The sequence below is a fragment of the Lithobates pipiens genome, unplaced genomic scaffold (genome assembly GCF_037356315.1).
Source record: "Lithobates pipiens isolate NorthernLeopardFrog02 unplaced genomic scaffold, aLitPip1_a1.2 Scaffold_1, whole genome shotgun sequence".
Classification (NCBI taxonomy): domain Eukaryota; kingdom Metazoa; phylum Chordata; class Amphibia; order Anura; family Ranidae; genus Lithobates; species Lithobates pipiens.
Genome location: NW_027507685.1, coordinates 215,546,247 through 215,562,332, shown reverse-complemented (window position 1 = coordinate 215,562,332; position 16,086 = coordinate 215,546,247). Strand labels below are relative to the sequence as shown.

At 42.8% G+C, this 16,086-nt stretch overlaps 1 protein-coding gene across 2 annotated transcripts; it reads left to right on the top strand.

Annotated features, from left to right (window-relative positions):
- The first annotated feature begins 433 nt into the window (after positions 1-433).
- Positions 434-15,424, top strand: LOC143983114 (SERTA domain-containing protein 1-like). 2 transcript variants are annotated; one of them, XM_077482421.1, is made up of 2 exons: positions 434-590; positions 13,400-15,424. In XM_077482421.1, exon 2 carries the CDS (start codon positions 13,404-13,406, stop codon positions 14,175-14,177), a length of 774 nt encoding a protein of 257 aa, XP_077338547.1. In that variant the 5' UTR covers positions 434-590; positions 13,400-13,403; the 3' UTR covers positions 14,178-15,424. The 2 variants fall into 2 exon arrangements, with proteins under 2 accessions (XP_077338547.1, XP_077338537.1); XM_077482411.1 differs by lacking the exon at positions 434-590 and adding an exon at positions 6,682-6,808.
- Positions 15,425-16,086: the final 662 nt, after the last annotated feature.

Sequence of the window (16,086 nt, the reverse complement as noted above, 5' to 3'; positions counted from 1 at the left end):
AGTGAACACTGGTGGTGTAATGAACCCTTGTGTCCTGGTCGTGTAATGAACACTGGTGTCCTGGTCATGTAGTGAACACCGGTGTCCAGGCTCCTCCATAGCACATCTTTATGACTTGGCACAGCTGACCACTAGAGGACTCTGCTGAGGTGTTACCCTGACAACACAACCCGTGCCGCGCCTGTCCATCAGCGCAGCCCCGCCCCCGGCACCCATCGTGACGTGGACACGTGAATCATCCCCCCTCTCTCTCGCTCTCCCAGCCCACGCCCGCTTAGTCACACACACTCACACACACACAGGCAGCGAAGGGAGGCGGGTGCGGCACGCGCCAACATCTAAAACCACGCCCTGGACCCGCCTTCATTGGCCTCCGCTTCCGAGAGCCGACCAATGCGGACGGGCGGTAGGCGAGGCCTGGGGGAGGCAAGAGCTGTAGGAAAGCTATCGAAGCCGCATTCGCTGACAGCTGTGCGGAGTGTAAAGCTGTGCTGCTAGGGCTCCGTGCGAAGGGGGTGGGATGCTTCCCTGTGATTGGCCGCTGACCGTCTCTCGGAGGAGTCTGATTGGCTGCTGAGCAGCTGGGGCAGGTGAGCTGCGTGGGTAGGAGGGAGGGTAATGGCGGACGAAGGCTGAGGAGGTCTCCGTGTCCGGAGAGAGTGTGGACTGTCCGGAGACCTCCTCATCTGCCTCCGCTGGAGGTCCCAGCATGGGGGAGGAGGAGGGAGAGGCATGCTGGGGGTTGTAGTTGCAGCAGATGAGCAAGAGTGCCGGGGGTCACTGGTTCCCTGTCCATAGAGGTGACCACACACACACACCATACAATCTGATCGTCCGATCTTCTGTACATCAGACATGTAGTGTGAGGACCGGTCCGATATCAATGTACAAAGAGCTGTGTACTTCCAACAACACCTGAGATCGTTCACAAATTCTAAAATCAGATTGTATAGTGTATGACCAGCTTGTTCTATGCAATCTGCATGCTCTCCATTGGATCTGCTTACTATGCAATCTGATTGTACGATCTCCAGTAGATCTGCAGGTCATACACTATGCAATCAGATAAGCGGCTCATACAATCGAAATGCATAAGGAGATCCAATGGACATGATGCGATCAGATTGTATGATCTGCTGGCCATACACTATACAATCGGATTGTATGATCTCCATGAGAACAAGCATGTCGGGGTTGGCCTGATACCAAGGGTTGTGTAGTTTTGGTAAAGCCAAAAGAGGTTGTACAATCCGATTTGTATGACCAGTATAAAGGTGACCATACAATAAGCAATCTCCTTCAGATCTGCCATCGACTATGTAGTAGAAGGCATGGCCTGATTGGATACACATTGATTGTGTGCCTTAGGTAGGTCCTCCTTAAGCTGGAAAAAAAAGGAGATTGTACAATCGGATAGTAATGGTGTATGGCCAGATTTATTAAGCCTCCAGTGGCAGATCTGATTGTAAGGTGGAGATGACTATTTCCAGGACAATCGTATTATTAGGGAAATGTTACAGTCGAAAGAAATCTCTATAAAACGGTTATTGTGTTGCCAGTCCGGTGAATGTTACAAAGTGTGGTGCGGTGTCCCCCTTAGAGGGGGAGGGGCTCGGAGATCGGTGAAATGTACTGGATACAATGTTTTTAGAAATATATAGAAGGAAAAAGGATAACAAGTATAAATGACAGGAAGTTCTCCTCCCATTGGCTGGCTTTCAGGTGTGATCACCAATCAGGACTCAGATCTGATCTCTCCTCCCCTGGGGGTGGGGGTCACTCCGTACTCCCCCAGAGATCGGAGCAGATAACGGGGGGGGGGGGGGGGCACTCACCTTACAATCTCCTTTACAGCGACCAGATAAAACCGAAGTCCGTATGCAATTTGACAAAACGATTGAATCTGATGTAGATGGAGCGAGACATGAACAGCCGAGCGACCGCTTTCATCAGCCCAGGTTGCTCAGTCATGGTGGACAAAAAGTGTTTCTATTTATTTTTCCTTACATTTAGATTGTATTTGATTCCCAATGGTATGAAAAAATGCCATCGATGTGATCAGAACGATCGATTAGGCTATTTGTATTTTTTTTTTTTTGATAGAGTGGGGAGGGATTAGAACCCCTGTCAGTTTTTATTGCTGTCTGTACCCCCATAGAAAAGACTTGTCCTCTCTATTTGTCCTGTTTACCATCATCTCTGAAAGTGAAAGTAAAAGAAAATCCCACATTTTGGGTTGTCTCCAGAAAAGTAATAGAGGGGAAATCTTCCGACGGGGACACAAGTTCTGGGGGGTCCTCAAGATATTCCCTTCTCTAGGGATTTTTTTTTCTCACTTCCTATTTGGCTATGGGACAGGAAGTGACGGGAAGTCTCCGCAATGGGACACAGATGACAAAAAAAAAATCTGACAGGGGTTATAACCAATACTATTCAAAGGGGGGGGGGGGGGGAAGTTTTGCCTCTAGTTCTACTTTAATGGCACAACTGATTGGCTGGGGTCAGCAGAAGCCTGCCGCGATCTGTCGCTCGGTAATGCCGGTTTTGTCTCCCTCAATCGATGTCTGAGTCAATCGTTTCGAGTCCGTTTTATCCAATCAGGCAGACACGTACTGTGTACATAGCAGATGGCAGATCTAAAGAAGATTGTACAATCAGATTGTATGGTGTGTGTGTGTGTGGTCACCTTAAGGCTCACCATATCCGTTACAATCTGTGTGCAACTTTGGATTTACTTTGGATGTAATATGGGGACCTACCTGATCAATGCAATCAATTTGTAGTCAATCAGGCAGGACCTCGTACTACGTAGCTGTTGGTAGGTCATGAGAATATTGTACAATCAGATTGTAACGTGTGGTGTGCCAAATGGACAAACATGATTTTTGTTTTAATGAGTAGTTTTCATTCAGGAAATACTTGACATCACTTCCCAATTTTATTTAGAACTTTCAAATTTTAGTAACCTTCATTTTCGATATGGAGACTAGTATGTGGGGGGAAAAAAAAAAAAAAAAAAAAAAAATGGACGATCGTTCATCCAATAATCTTATTGTGTATTAGGTTTTAAGCTCAAAGCACACGTTACAATCTGATTGTACAATCTCCCTTGGATCTACCAACAACCTATGTAGTCTAAGTACCTTCCTCATTGGATAGATTAGGTTGACCCCCATATTGCATAGTTTTGGTAAATCTAAAAATTGTAAGGTGACGTTTAACCTACCCATACACTATACAATCTACTTTAGCTCAACTATAAAACAAGGGGATGTGCAATTTTAATAGAAAAGTATTGGATTGCATACATTTATCCCCCTATATATTGCATTGTTTTGGTAAATGTGGATTGTACAACCAGATTGTAATGTGTGTTAGAGCTACCAAAACTATGTCCAATGAGGACACAGCTGCCTGTCCCCATAGAAATGAATAGGATGGCGGTACGGGAATACATGGCACACCTGTGCCAGGAAAACACAGACCTGCACGGGGCTCTGTGATTGGACCCTTTACATTCATATGCCGGTGCAGATGGAGCAATCTCCCGCCGCGGTCTGTTGTAAGTACCAAAAGAGCCTGCATCTGATTGGATGTTGGTACTGTTTGGCGGATGGTTTTCCACCTTTTCAATCAAGAGATGTCGGGCAGGAGGCCGCCCACAATTCACCCGCTGAGCGGATTTCAGCTGGTCCATAAGAAACTGGCCAAACTCCAGTCGGTGTGTGTGACCAAATCTACACATTTCCAGCAATATAAATTACCGGGTTCTAACCCTTCCCTACTCTAGTCAGAAAAAATAGACATTTTAGGACTTATTAGGTGTCTCAGTTACTTGAGTCACCAGACCGAGTTTTGGCTTTAGGTAGTCGTTAGGTGGCTCTTTTCTTTAAGAGCTACTAGACCCAAGTTTTGCCTTTTTAGATACAATTTTAATTTGTATTTTACGACCTATTTTGTGACTTTACTTGAAAGCCACCGGACCAAGTTTTAGCTTTTAGATACATTTTCTTAAAGCGGAGGTCCACCCTAAAGTGGACCTCCGCTCATCGGAACCCTCCCCCCCTCCGGCGCCACAATTGGCACCTTTCAGGGGGGAGGGGGTGCAGATACCTGTACAGTACAGGTATTCTGCACCCACTTCCGGGATAGCTCTCTGCGGAAAGGGGCGTAGATTACGCCCCTTTCCGCAAGTGCCCGCCCCTTTCCGCAAGTGCCCCGCTGCCTGCTGGGAAACACACAGATCCCAGAGGCAGCGGGGACCGTCCTTATTGCACAGCGCGATTCGCGCATGCGCAGTAGGGAACCGGGAAATGAAGCCGAAAGGCTCCATTTCCTGATTCCCATACCCAAGATGGCGGCGGCAGGACCCGACAAGACGATCTAGAGATCGGCTTCGGGTGCCGACATCGCGGGCAGGTAAGTGTCACTATTAAAAGTCAGCAGCTGCAGTATTTGTAGCTGCTGGCTTTTAAAAAAAAAAAAACGCGGAGTCTCGGCGGACTCCCGCTTTAAGTTTTTAGGAGGCCGTTTACTTTGACAGTCAGGCCAGGTTCTGGCGATACATTCGAAGAAGTTATTAGGTGGTTCTTTCTTTTGAAAGCCACCAGACCAAAGTTTTGTTTTTTTTAGATACATTTAGGAAGTTAGGCGGCTCTTTTCTTTGAAAACTACTAGATCCAATTTTTGCCTTTTTTTTTTTTTTTTAATTAGTTTTTTTAGGACGTTATTTGGTAGCTTTGTTTGAAAGCCACCAGACCAAGTTTTTGGGTTTGGATACTTTTTAATTCACATTTTAGGAAGTTGTTAGGTGGCTACTAGACCCACATTTTGCCTTTTTTAGAGGCACGTATTCATTTCTAATTTACGACTTATTAGGTGGCTCTGTTACTTGAAAGCCACTAGACCAAATCTTGGCGTTGGATACACCTCTTCTGTATTTTAGAACATTATTAGGTGGCTCTTTTACTTAAAGGGGTTGTATACCCACAAAAAAATAAATAAAACCCTGTAAGGCAAAGGCATAATGAGCTAGTATGCTCCGCATACTAGCTCATTATGAAATACTTACCTTAGAACGAGGCGTCTGTATCTAATCCCAGTCCACGCTGAGGGAGCTGACGTTTTGCCCTCGGCGTGTCTTCTGGGTTCGTGGTTCCAGCGCTGTGCGTGTCCGGAGCCGCGATTACGCAGGAGTCTTTCTTTTTTTCCTGGCAAGGTCCACGAGCATCTGAGTTGATGTTAGCGGCTGCATGCAAAGTGAATATCTCCTAAAGCAGAGATATGCAATTAGCTGACCTCCAGCTGTTGCAAAACTAAAAGTCCCATCATGCTCTGCCTCTGGGTGTCATGTTTGTGGCTCAGAATCTTGCTATGTCTCATGGGACTTGTAGTTCTGCAACAGCTGGAGGTCCGCTAATTGCATATCCCTGTCCTAAAGCATACAGGTTTAGTAGATATACATTTTACCTACAGGTAAGCCTGTACAACCACTTATACAACCTATACACCTAGCCACCAGACCAAGTTTTAGCTTTAGATGCTTTTTAATTCGCATTTTAGGAAGTTTTTTTCTTTAAAACGGCCACCAGACCAAGTTGCTTCAGATGTACTTTTTAAATCCTTATTTTAGGAAGTTATGGAAGTTTTGGATACATTTTAATTAGTTGTTAGGGGGGCTCTTTTTTTTTTTTTTTTTTTTTTTGTTTGCAGGCCACCAGACCAAGTTCTGGCTTTAGATTCACCTTTTATTCACATTTTAGGGCTCATTGGGTGGCTCTGATACTTCAAAGCCACCAGACCAAATTTTGGCTTTAGATACATCTTGGGTAGTTAAGAGGCTCTTTTCTTTGAAAGCCACCAAACCCAAGTTTTTTTGTCTTTTTAGATACATTTTTTTTTTAATTTTTGTATTTTAAGCTCTATTAGGCGACTTTGTTACTTGAAAGCCTTCATACCAAGGTTTGTGTGTTTTTATTTATTTTTTAAAGGAAGTTGTTGTTAAGTAGCTTTTGTCTTTTAACTGCTACTAGATCCACATTTTAACTCGTATATTTTAGGACTTATTAGGTGGCTCTGTTACTTAATAGCCACTAGACCAAGTTTTTTTCTCTTTAGTTATTAGGTGGCTTTCTTCTTTGAAAGCCACCAGATCCAAGTTTTGCCTTTTTTAGATTTACTTTTTTTTTTTTTTTTTTTTTTTTTACATTCTCATTTTAGAAAGTTATTAGGTGGTTCTTTTCTTTTGACAGCCATCACACCCAAGTTCTGGTTGTAGATACACTTGGATTTCCATTGTAGGAGGTTATTCGGCTTCTCTTCTAATTGAAGGACACCAGACCGATGTAGGAATCAGTGACAAAAAAGGTCCTCAGCAGGCTCCTCTTGTGTAATACCCTTTGTAGAAGCTTCGAAGTGCTTCGAAGCTGGTTGATGAGTCATCGGGGGTCTTACACGGAAGCCGTAACAGTGATTGCTGGAGGAAAAATAGGACGCCTGTCTTAGAGCGAACCTTTCATCATGAGTCTCTTCCTGGTCTCCTATATACAAAGCTGCCTGTATGTTGTGCCTTTTACAGATGAGTAACTAGCAGAGGCAGTGTGGAGTAGTCTTGTGTAGGGAGGGGGAGCTGTTGGGCGCTTACAGGGAGTCCAGTTGAGTGTAGATTTGAGTGTGTGTGTGTGTGTGTGTGTGTGTGTGTGTGTGTGTTCCGTCGCCGTCCCCTGATATCATGGCTTGTGACACCAAGAGAACACCCTTCTCCGTCTTCATGATCAACTGTTCTATGGATGACCTTTAGGACTGGTGGGTGAGTATTAGAGGTGAATGGTGGTCTCTTTTGTATAGAGATAGTTTGATCATCCTAGATAGGATAAAGAAATCTGACTTCTACTATAGATCTATTGCCAGGGAACGTTCGGTCTGATGGCGAAGGAAGACTTGTGCAATACAGTGTGTAGAATCTGAGGTCAGCCGGGGATACCAGATACAGGTTATACAAGCCCAGCCAAACACACCGATACATGTGTAGGATGAGGCATAAATGAAGTATCAAAAAAAAGTTAATATCTCAAAGTGTAATAAATCCATAGTGATAGTTTAAAATATGTTATTGCGCTTATGGCGGACCCTTAGAACTCACTACATCGCACGCCATGTTCTACCCATGCATGGACTAACTGATGTGATAGTCATCTGTTGTCCAAATGATTAGAGATCCCTATGTTGATCTTTTGCTTCAACGAGCTTCATTGTAAGATATAAAAGCAATGATAACAAATGTTATTACGAGGACGATTGTTAGTATTTTATTGTAATTTATTTTAATATGACAATGAATATTCGTATTTTATTATTTACTATTTTTATTAGTAATAAAACGCATGTGATATTGCTGTGGTTTTATTTTTTTTTTTTACCACTGTTTTACAGTGTGTGTGTGTGTGTGTGTGTGTGTGTGTGTGTGTGTGTGTGTTTGTTTTTTTTTTATTTTTTTTTTCATAGGTCATGTGACTCAAAAATTGCATCAAAAACATAACATGGATGCGTTCTTGCCGCATTTTCCATGTATTTCAATGGGGAGGTGTGTTTTTGGTGGCTATTTTTATTTATTTATTTTTAGACCATAATGGAAGTGCAACAGACCACTGTGAGGACCTAGAATTTAAAGGGGTGCATTTTTGTTGCGCTAAAGGTGGCAATAATGGCCGATCATAAATTCATGATCTAAAAAAAAAAAATCGAACTGTGTGTGTGTGTATGTGTATATATGTGTATATATTCTGTATGATTATTAACTATTGTAATGTTACAACAATTAGTATTATTAATAATTGAAATAACATGAATGACTTAATATTTATTTAACAAAATGGAAAACCACTTAGCAGAGGATACTGCACAGTATAGACTGAGATGAGGGATGGATGAATGGAGTGTGCTATGCATTGTCTTATGCTCCCCAAATGCCCTCATTCCCTTGGAATTTGAGTCCTAGAGAAGCTCTGGCACGCTCCGATATATCCCCCCCTCCAGTAGACACAATTGCAGATCGGGACCTAGGTGATGGAAGCATTTCAGGTTAGGGATTGAAGTTGATGCAGAGAAGGGATTTAGTCTTGTGTGTGTGTTAGATATCTATCCATCTATCTCACAAAATTGTGTGCACCCCTCACATTTTTGTAAATATTTTATTATATCTTTTCACGTGACAACACTGAAGAAATTATACTTTGCTACAATGTAAAGTAGTGATTGTACAGCTTGTATAACAGTGTAACATTTGCTGCCGCCTCAAAATAACTCAACACACAGCCATTAATGTCTAAACCACTGGCAACAAAAGTGAGTACACACCTAAGTAAAAATGTCCAAATTGGGCCCAATTAGCCATTTTCCCTCCCCGGTGTCATATGACTTGTTAGTGTTACAAGGTCTCGGGTTTGAATGGGGAGCAGGTGTGTTAAATTTGGTGTTATCGCTCTCACTCTCTCATACTGGTCACTGGAAGTTCCACATGGCACCTCATGACAAAAAACTGAGGATCTGAAAAAAAAAATGTTGCTCTACATAAAGATGGCTTAGGCCAGTGATGGCGAACCTTGGCACCCCAGATGTTTTGGAACTACAATTCCCATGATGCTCATGCACTCTGCAGTGTAGTCGAGCATCATGGGAAATGTAGTTCCAAAACATCTGGGGTGCCAAGGTTCGCCATCACTGGCCTAGGCTATAAGAAGATTGCCAAGACCCTGAAACTGAGCTGCAGCACGGTGGCCAAGACCATACAGCGGTTTAACATGACAGGTTCCACTCAGAACAGGACTCGCCATGGTCTACCAAAGAAGTTAAGTGCACATACTCAGCATCATATCCAGAGGTTATCTTTGGTAAATAGATGTATGAGTGCTGCAGAGGTTGAAGGGGTGGGGGGTCAGCCTGTCAGTGCTCAGACCTTACGCCTCACGTTGCATCAAATTGTTCTGCATGGCTGTCGTCCCAGAAGGAAGCCTCTTCTAAAGATGATGCACAAGAAAGCCCACAATCAGTTTGCTGAAGACAAGCGGACTAAGGACGTGGATTACTGGAACCATGTCCTGTGGTCTGATGAGACGAAAATTAAACTTTATTTGGTTCAGATGGTGTCAAGCATGTGTGGCGGCAACCAGGTGAGGAGTACAAAGACAAGTTTGTCTTGCCTACAGTCAAGCATGGTGGCTCCTCTAGCTTCCTCCACCACCGTGTGTGTCTCCTCTTCCGCCAAAGCCTCAGTCATCCAATAGGATCGCCTGATGCTTTGGCCAATCTGGAAACGGGTCTCCCAGATCTGCCTCCTGATTGGCGGGGAGGAACTTTAATGTGATAATAGTGAAAATCACCCCGTTAAAAATGCCCCGCGGCATTGGAATCCATGGTCTAGTGCCACTGATGTGTAGATCAGTGGGTCGGACGCATGGACAGGGGAGGCCCGTGCACCCTCTATGGATGGGCCACCACAGACTGAGACATACTGAAGTGGAGCATGAGCCCCTCCTCCCTTCGGAGACTAGACCGCAGGGCAGTATTCCAACATAACGACCCCAAACACACCTCCAAGATGACCACTGTCTTGCTAAAGAAGCTGAGGGCAAAGGTGATGGACTGGCCAAGCATGTCTCCAGACCTAAACACTATTGAGCATCTGTGGGGCATCCTCAAATGGAAGGTGGAGGAGCGCAAGGCCTCTAACATCCACCAGCTCTGTGATGTCATCATGGAGGAGTGGAAGAGGACTGCAGTGGCAACCTGTGAAGCTCTGGTGAATTCCATGCCCAAGAGGGTTAAGGCAGTGCTGGAAAATGTTGGCCACAAAAAATATTGACGTTGGGCCCAATGTGGACATTTTCACTTGGGGTGTACTCACTTTTGTTGCCAGCTGTTTAGACATTAATGGCTGTGTGTTGAGTTATTTTGAGGGGACAGCAAATTTACACTGTTATACAAGCTGTACACTCACTACTTTACATTGTAGCAAAGTGTCATTTCTTCAGTGTCGTCACATGAAAAGATAGAATAAAATGTGAGGGGTGTACTCACTTTTATGAGACTGTGTGTGTGTGTGTGTGTGTGTGTGTGTGTGTGTGTGTGTGTATATATATGTATATATATATGTATGTATGTGTATGTATATATATATATATATATATATATATATATATATATATATATATATATATATATATATATATATATATATATATATATATATATATATATATATATATATATATATTTTATATTTGCTTTGTGATTTCTGAATGGCCACCAAATATTCCTGGGGACAGGCTGTAGTCTGTGCGAATGCTTTGTCATTGCGGCAGTGAGTGAGCCATCTGCTTCCAATCCTTTTGTATCAGTCCTGTAAGATATCTATTATTTATATAGCACTGACAGTTCTATGTGGAACTTTACAGATTATTCATTGATATTAGTCCCTGCCCTCCAAGGAGTTTACAATCTAAGGTCAGTATTGTACATACACATAGGGCCAATTCAGACAGGAGTCAATTAATCTAGTAGCGTGCCTTTGAAATGTGGGGAGGTATTCGGAGTACCCGGAGGAAACCCACACAGGCACAGGGAGAACATGCAAACTCCTCTGGTGCAGGGATTGTAAAGCATGGGGGTGAAAGTGAACTGCTCTGTTATAGGGAGCCATAGGGATTAACTTGCTGTATGTAGTAGTGCACAATGCATGCACTGGTGCATTGCTGTGCCATTCTTTTTAAAAGTCACCCCGATATGCGAACCGGCATACACCACCTGTGCTGCAAAGCAGAGCAACACCACACCATGATCAACATGCATTGTGATTGCTGTATGGCCCATTCACACAGACTGCATTGTCTTACGGTACCATAAATTTTGAATTGTACAGCAACTCTCCCCCAAACACATACTACCTTTTTTTTATTTTTTTTTTTATTTATTTTTTTCTTTTCTTTTTTTCACCTTGTGATCTGGGTAAGAAGTCAGGTTTTTTATTTTATTTTTTTTTTTTTTTTTTTTTTTCAAAAGCACAAGCTCTCCTGCAGATGTAACAGTGATGAAGGATGAGATAAACCATTTAACACTAGCAGGGGTGCTTATAATCCGCTTTTATTTATGTAAAATCTTTATCCCGAAAGGGTAAAAAAAAACCTGTTGCTCTAATTGCTTTTGGCCTCCTGTTTGCACCAAATCCGACCTTGAGATCGTACAGTTTCAAAGCCACAGGTCCGTGTGACTTGGCTGATATGTCTATGCAAGTCGCACATGAAATCACAAAAAAAGTGCAGAAACTTTTTTATTTATTTTTTCCCCCATGCAATTTGGACCTGTCAAATTACAGGACAAGTCGCACGAATGAAGTGTAGTGGAGATTTACTAAAACTGGATCATTCCAAGTCAGTTCAAAATCACATGCCAAGGCACACCACGTTTTGTGGCAATGGAACAGTTCAAATCACAGCGACTTTGAAAAAGGTTCCTGCGCTACTTTTCTGTGTTTTTTTTTTTTTTTTTTTATTAAATTTTTTTTTTTCTTTGCGACTTGCAGTGACCTCTGTTAAATGAAATCACACATCTAAATCGCACGATCTGTGGTTTTGTAATTGCCCGATTTTTCAGTAAAGCTCTCCTTGTTGCCTAGACTTGAATTGGACAGCGATGGTGTCTGTGAAGAGGTGATCAGTAACGGAGGTATCACTTTCATGTGGTTGGAAGAGGTGGTAATGTTTTGTTTGCCACGGTGTGTGTGTGTGGCCAGGGACTTGTATTTCTCTTTGTTACTCATCATACAGAAAATGAAAGAATTTGAACCATGTCATCCATGAGTCACTTTACAAGACATACACAAGATCAGTGTCTAGCGTGTAGCTCTTGCCTTTTCTGCTCCCTGTTAACGCAGAGCGTTGACTTCATTACAAATTGCGGCAGATTCTTAGAATATAAAATGGTTCATATGTTCCTTTTTTAAAGCGGGAGTCCGCTAGGACTCTGCCTTTTTTTTTTTTTTTTTTTTTTAAAGCCAGCAGCTACAAATACTGCAGCTGCTGACTTTTAAAATAGTGACACTTAACTGTCCAGCACGCCCGTGATGGGAATCAGGAAGTGGAGCCTTTCGGCTTCATTTCCCGGTTCCCTACTGCGCATGCGCGAGTCCCGCTGCGCAATGAGGATGGACCCGCTGCCTCTGGGATCTGTGTGTTTCCCAGCAGGCAGCGGGGGACTTTCGGAAAGGGGCGTAATCGACGCCCCCTTCCGCAGAGAGCTATCCCGGAAGTGGGTGCAGATACCTGTACTGTACAGGTATCTGCACCCCCCCCCCCCTGAAAGGTGCAATTGTGGCGCCGGAGGGGGGGAGGGTTCCGATGAGCGGAAGGTCCACTTTAGGGTGGACCTCCGCTTTAAATCGGACTTTCTCAACCTTTCCAACACAGAGGAACCCTTGGGAAAAACTTTCAGGGATCTACTAAAAATGACTAGATCTACAACTCATGATACATTAGTGTGATGGTCACTGGGAAGAATGGTCCTTACACGTGTGGTCACTGGGAAGAGTCTCCCCCTTACAGATGGATAAAAAGATCAATGGTATCATTGGGGACTTATCTGAGAGGCAGAAGCTTTACATTGCCCAAGGAACCCCCTAGAAACCTCACTAGCAGGGGTCTCCAAACTTTCCAAACAGAGAGCCAGATTACTGTCCTTCAGACCTTTTTTTAGGGGGGGCCAGATTTTGGCCAGTGGGAACAGAAAATGCTCCCGAAGTCACTGGGAGTAAACCATGCCTCAGGTTTGATTGTCAGCAGGAGTAAATAAGTTAAGTAGTGACTTTGGTCAGTAGGAGATGAAATGGTGTACCATCATTGGTATAGTTGGGAGAGATGGTGCCCCATCCCAATTGTCATTTGGAGGTACAGGAATAGTGCCCCACCACTGGTCTTGGTGGGCAGAATAGTGCCCCACCGCTTTTGTGTCGGGTGGGATAGTGCTCCAAGGATCGGGTAAAGGCAAGCAAATGTCCACAGTTTGAAGACCACTGCTCTAGAGCAGTGTTTCTCAACTCCAGTCCTCAAGGTGCCCCAACAGGTCATGTTTTCAGGATTTCCCTCAGATGAAACAGCTGTGGTAATTACTAAGGCAGTGAAACTGATCAAATCACCTGTTCAAAATAATGGGAAGCCAGAAAACATGACCTGTCGGGGTGCCTTGAGGACGAAATGAGAAACTCTGCTCCAGAGGAACCTTAAGGTTCCACAAAACCCTGATTGAAAAAAACTTGTTTAAATACTACAAATACTTAATTTTTTTTTTTCTCTAAATGCTTATCAATTCTTGATTAGAAGCTAAGATTTATCCCAATTTCTTATTTTTGCAGACCCATGTTGGCCAAAGGAATCAAACGTAAATACTCGGAGGTGGAAGGGGAAATGGGCAGCGGCCTGGAATCGGAAATGCCTGGGCGATACCAGAGCTCGTTGCCTGCAGTGCAGTCTAGATGTTTAATGAACATATCCCTACTGAAGCTCCGTCGCAGCCTGCACCACGTGGAGCCTAACCTCAGACATCTTGTACTGGTGGCCAACACCCTACGTCGCCTTCAGGATAATATGCAGGCAGAATCGAGCACTCTAGTAGGGTGGAAACCCATGGAAGACAACTCTAGAAAAGACTCTCCATTGTTGGTCACTGAGAACAAAAATTCATCTTCGGATATTCCAGGAGACGATGCCTTGATTTCCACCATGGATGCTTCTTTATACTCCTCCATTTCCACCATACTTGAGGATTTAAATAATTTTGAGGGGCTGAGCTCCTCTCCGCTGCCTCAGACAGAAGACGAACAGCTCTGCTCTCCTAGGGACTTCATTAGAGATGGGAGTCGGGAGGAATCTGTGAAGTTGACGCCTTCCTCCTCATTTTTAAGTTCCTCTACCTACCTTCTTGGTGACAACCTTGAGGATATTTTTGAAGACATTGACACATCTATGTATGACAGTGATCCTTGGGCCAGTAGCAATCTTTTAAACTTTAAAACATTTTCTACCATCAGCGATTCTGAGGAGAAATCCTTGTCAGATGGACAAGATTCCATGCTGGAGCTTAGTGACTTGGACTATCTGATGGATGTTCTGGTGGGAACTCAAAACTGCTGATGGTCTCAGTAGGACGTTTGAAGGACCCAAATTGTATCTTGTAACAAGACACTATTGTAAATAACAGACTTTTTAATTTATTTTGAGCAGATGAACTTAACGGTTTTCATTGGGGTGGGAAAGAGGAGGGGCATTAATGTCCGCCGTAATTTTCAGAGGATCCAAAAAAAAGTGTATGTGCAGAACACAAGTTGAGTTGCATCAATATTGGCCAAGATCAAATGAGTTATAACTGTAGCTACAGTTTTTATGCCTAAAAACTTCACCAGTTTAAGTTTTTTTTTTTTATTTTTTTTTTTTATTTATTCCCCCCCACTTTTTATAAATTTCTGCACCGGGTAAATACTTTTTTATTTTTTTTTATTTTTATTTTTTTTTATAAATTCTACAACACAGTTTGTAAACCGCCGTCTTTTAAATGAAACCACAAGTGGAAGCCAAGACCGTTTACCCCTTCATATATACAATGTATATAAAAGGCATATATATATAGAGAGAGAGAGAGTTAAAAAAAAATATATATAAATCTATATTTTTAAGACTAATTTTAAGTGTAATGTTTAAAATTGCCTTAATCATTCTTCATTTCTATAAATCGCTTTTTAGGCTCGCTTTGATTTTCTCCCACCATAACGGTGATGGTGTGCATGTGTTTGTTTTAATAGATATGTCCAGTAAAAGCCATACATTTTTTTTTTTTTTTATTTATTGAAATCTCTGAATAATTGGAAGCTTGGCTACTTGCTACAAACACAAGTTGTCAAATATCATGGTTTTCTAAATGACAAAAAATTGTGCAAAAATAAAGCAATATTTTATATTTGTGCAGCGTTGGATTACAAAGCCATATCTGTCTTTCGCCAACCTCTATTCAGGGCACCGCTGGTCCAAATGATTGGTTTCCTGAAAAACGACTGCAAAGGCCAGTGCTGTTACCTCATTTTAATGTTTTTTTTTTTGTTTTTTTTTTTCTTGGTATTTATTTAAAAAATTTGACTTGCCTTTCAAGTGTTTAATGAGGTATTAGCAAGGTAAGTCCCCCATGCACAGTCTGGGGGGCTCCAGGACACTGGGATGAGTATTGTACATTTTTTGTCCATGTGTCTGCCTCGGAAATATTCGGTGATGGTATTTATTGACCTTTACTTTTGTGAGAAGTGATTTTGTTTGTAATTTAATGCCTGAATTATCTCTATTATTTATCCTTTGGTGAATATTTATGATTGGAATAAACCCGAATTTCTTAATTAGATTTGTTGATTGTTTGTTTGACTTTGTTCTTCTTACTCCCGGAGACACTGTGAGCAGAATTATTTAAATTGCTCATGCACATAGGGCTTAAAAAGGCCTCCTTTTTTTTTTTTTTTTTTTTTTTTTTTTTAATTTTTTCTGGGAGAGGCTGTTGCTGCCCCTCTACTTGCTGCTCCTCACTCCAGCTTGCCAAGGGAAGAGCCGGGGCTGTTGCTTCTCGTCCTGGCCGAACAGGAACTGGGTTCTGAGAGCCAATTGGCCGGGAGTCCTAAGACTCCCTGGCCAATCGGGTCTCAGGGCCCGCTTCCTGATTGGCCAGGAGGCGAAGCAGGAAAAACACTCTGCGCCCCGAGCCCATGCTTCCTATTTTTTTTTTTTTTTTTTTTCTTTTTTGCCACTTAGAGCCTCGGGCATTAATCATGCACTCTAAAAAAAAAAAAAAAAAAAACACCCCACAGGTGCCAATGAACCTACCAGCATGTCTTTGGGGTGTGGGAGGAAACTGGAGCACCCGGAGGAAACCCGCACAGGAAGAACATGCAGACTCCAGGTAGGTAGTGCCGTGGTTGGGATGTGAACCGACCAACAACAAAAAAAAATTATATACCGTATTTGCCGGCGTATAAGGCGACTGGGCGTATAAGACGACCCCCTATTT

What these genes read in the sequence shown, in the direction of transcription:
- LOC143983114 (XM_077482411.1), top strand. Translation starts at nt 6,789, where the DNA reads ATGACCTTTAGGACTGGTGG. An exon ending in ATGACCTTTAGGACTGGTGG is followed by an intron (nt 6,809 to 13,399) that starts GTGAGTATTAGA and finishes TTATTTTTGCAG; the next exon opens with ACCCATGTTGGCCAAAGGAA.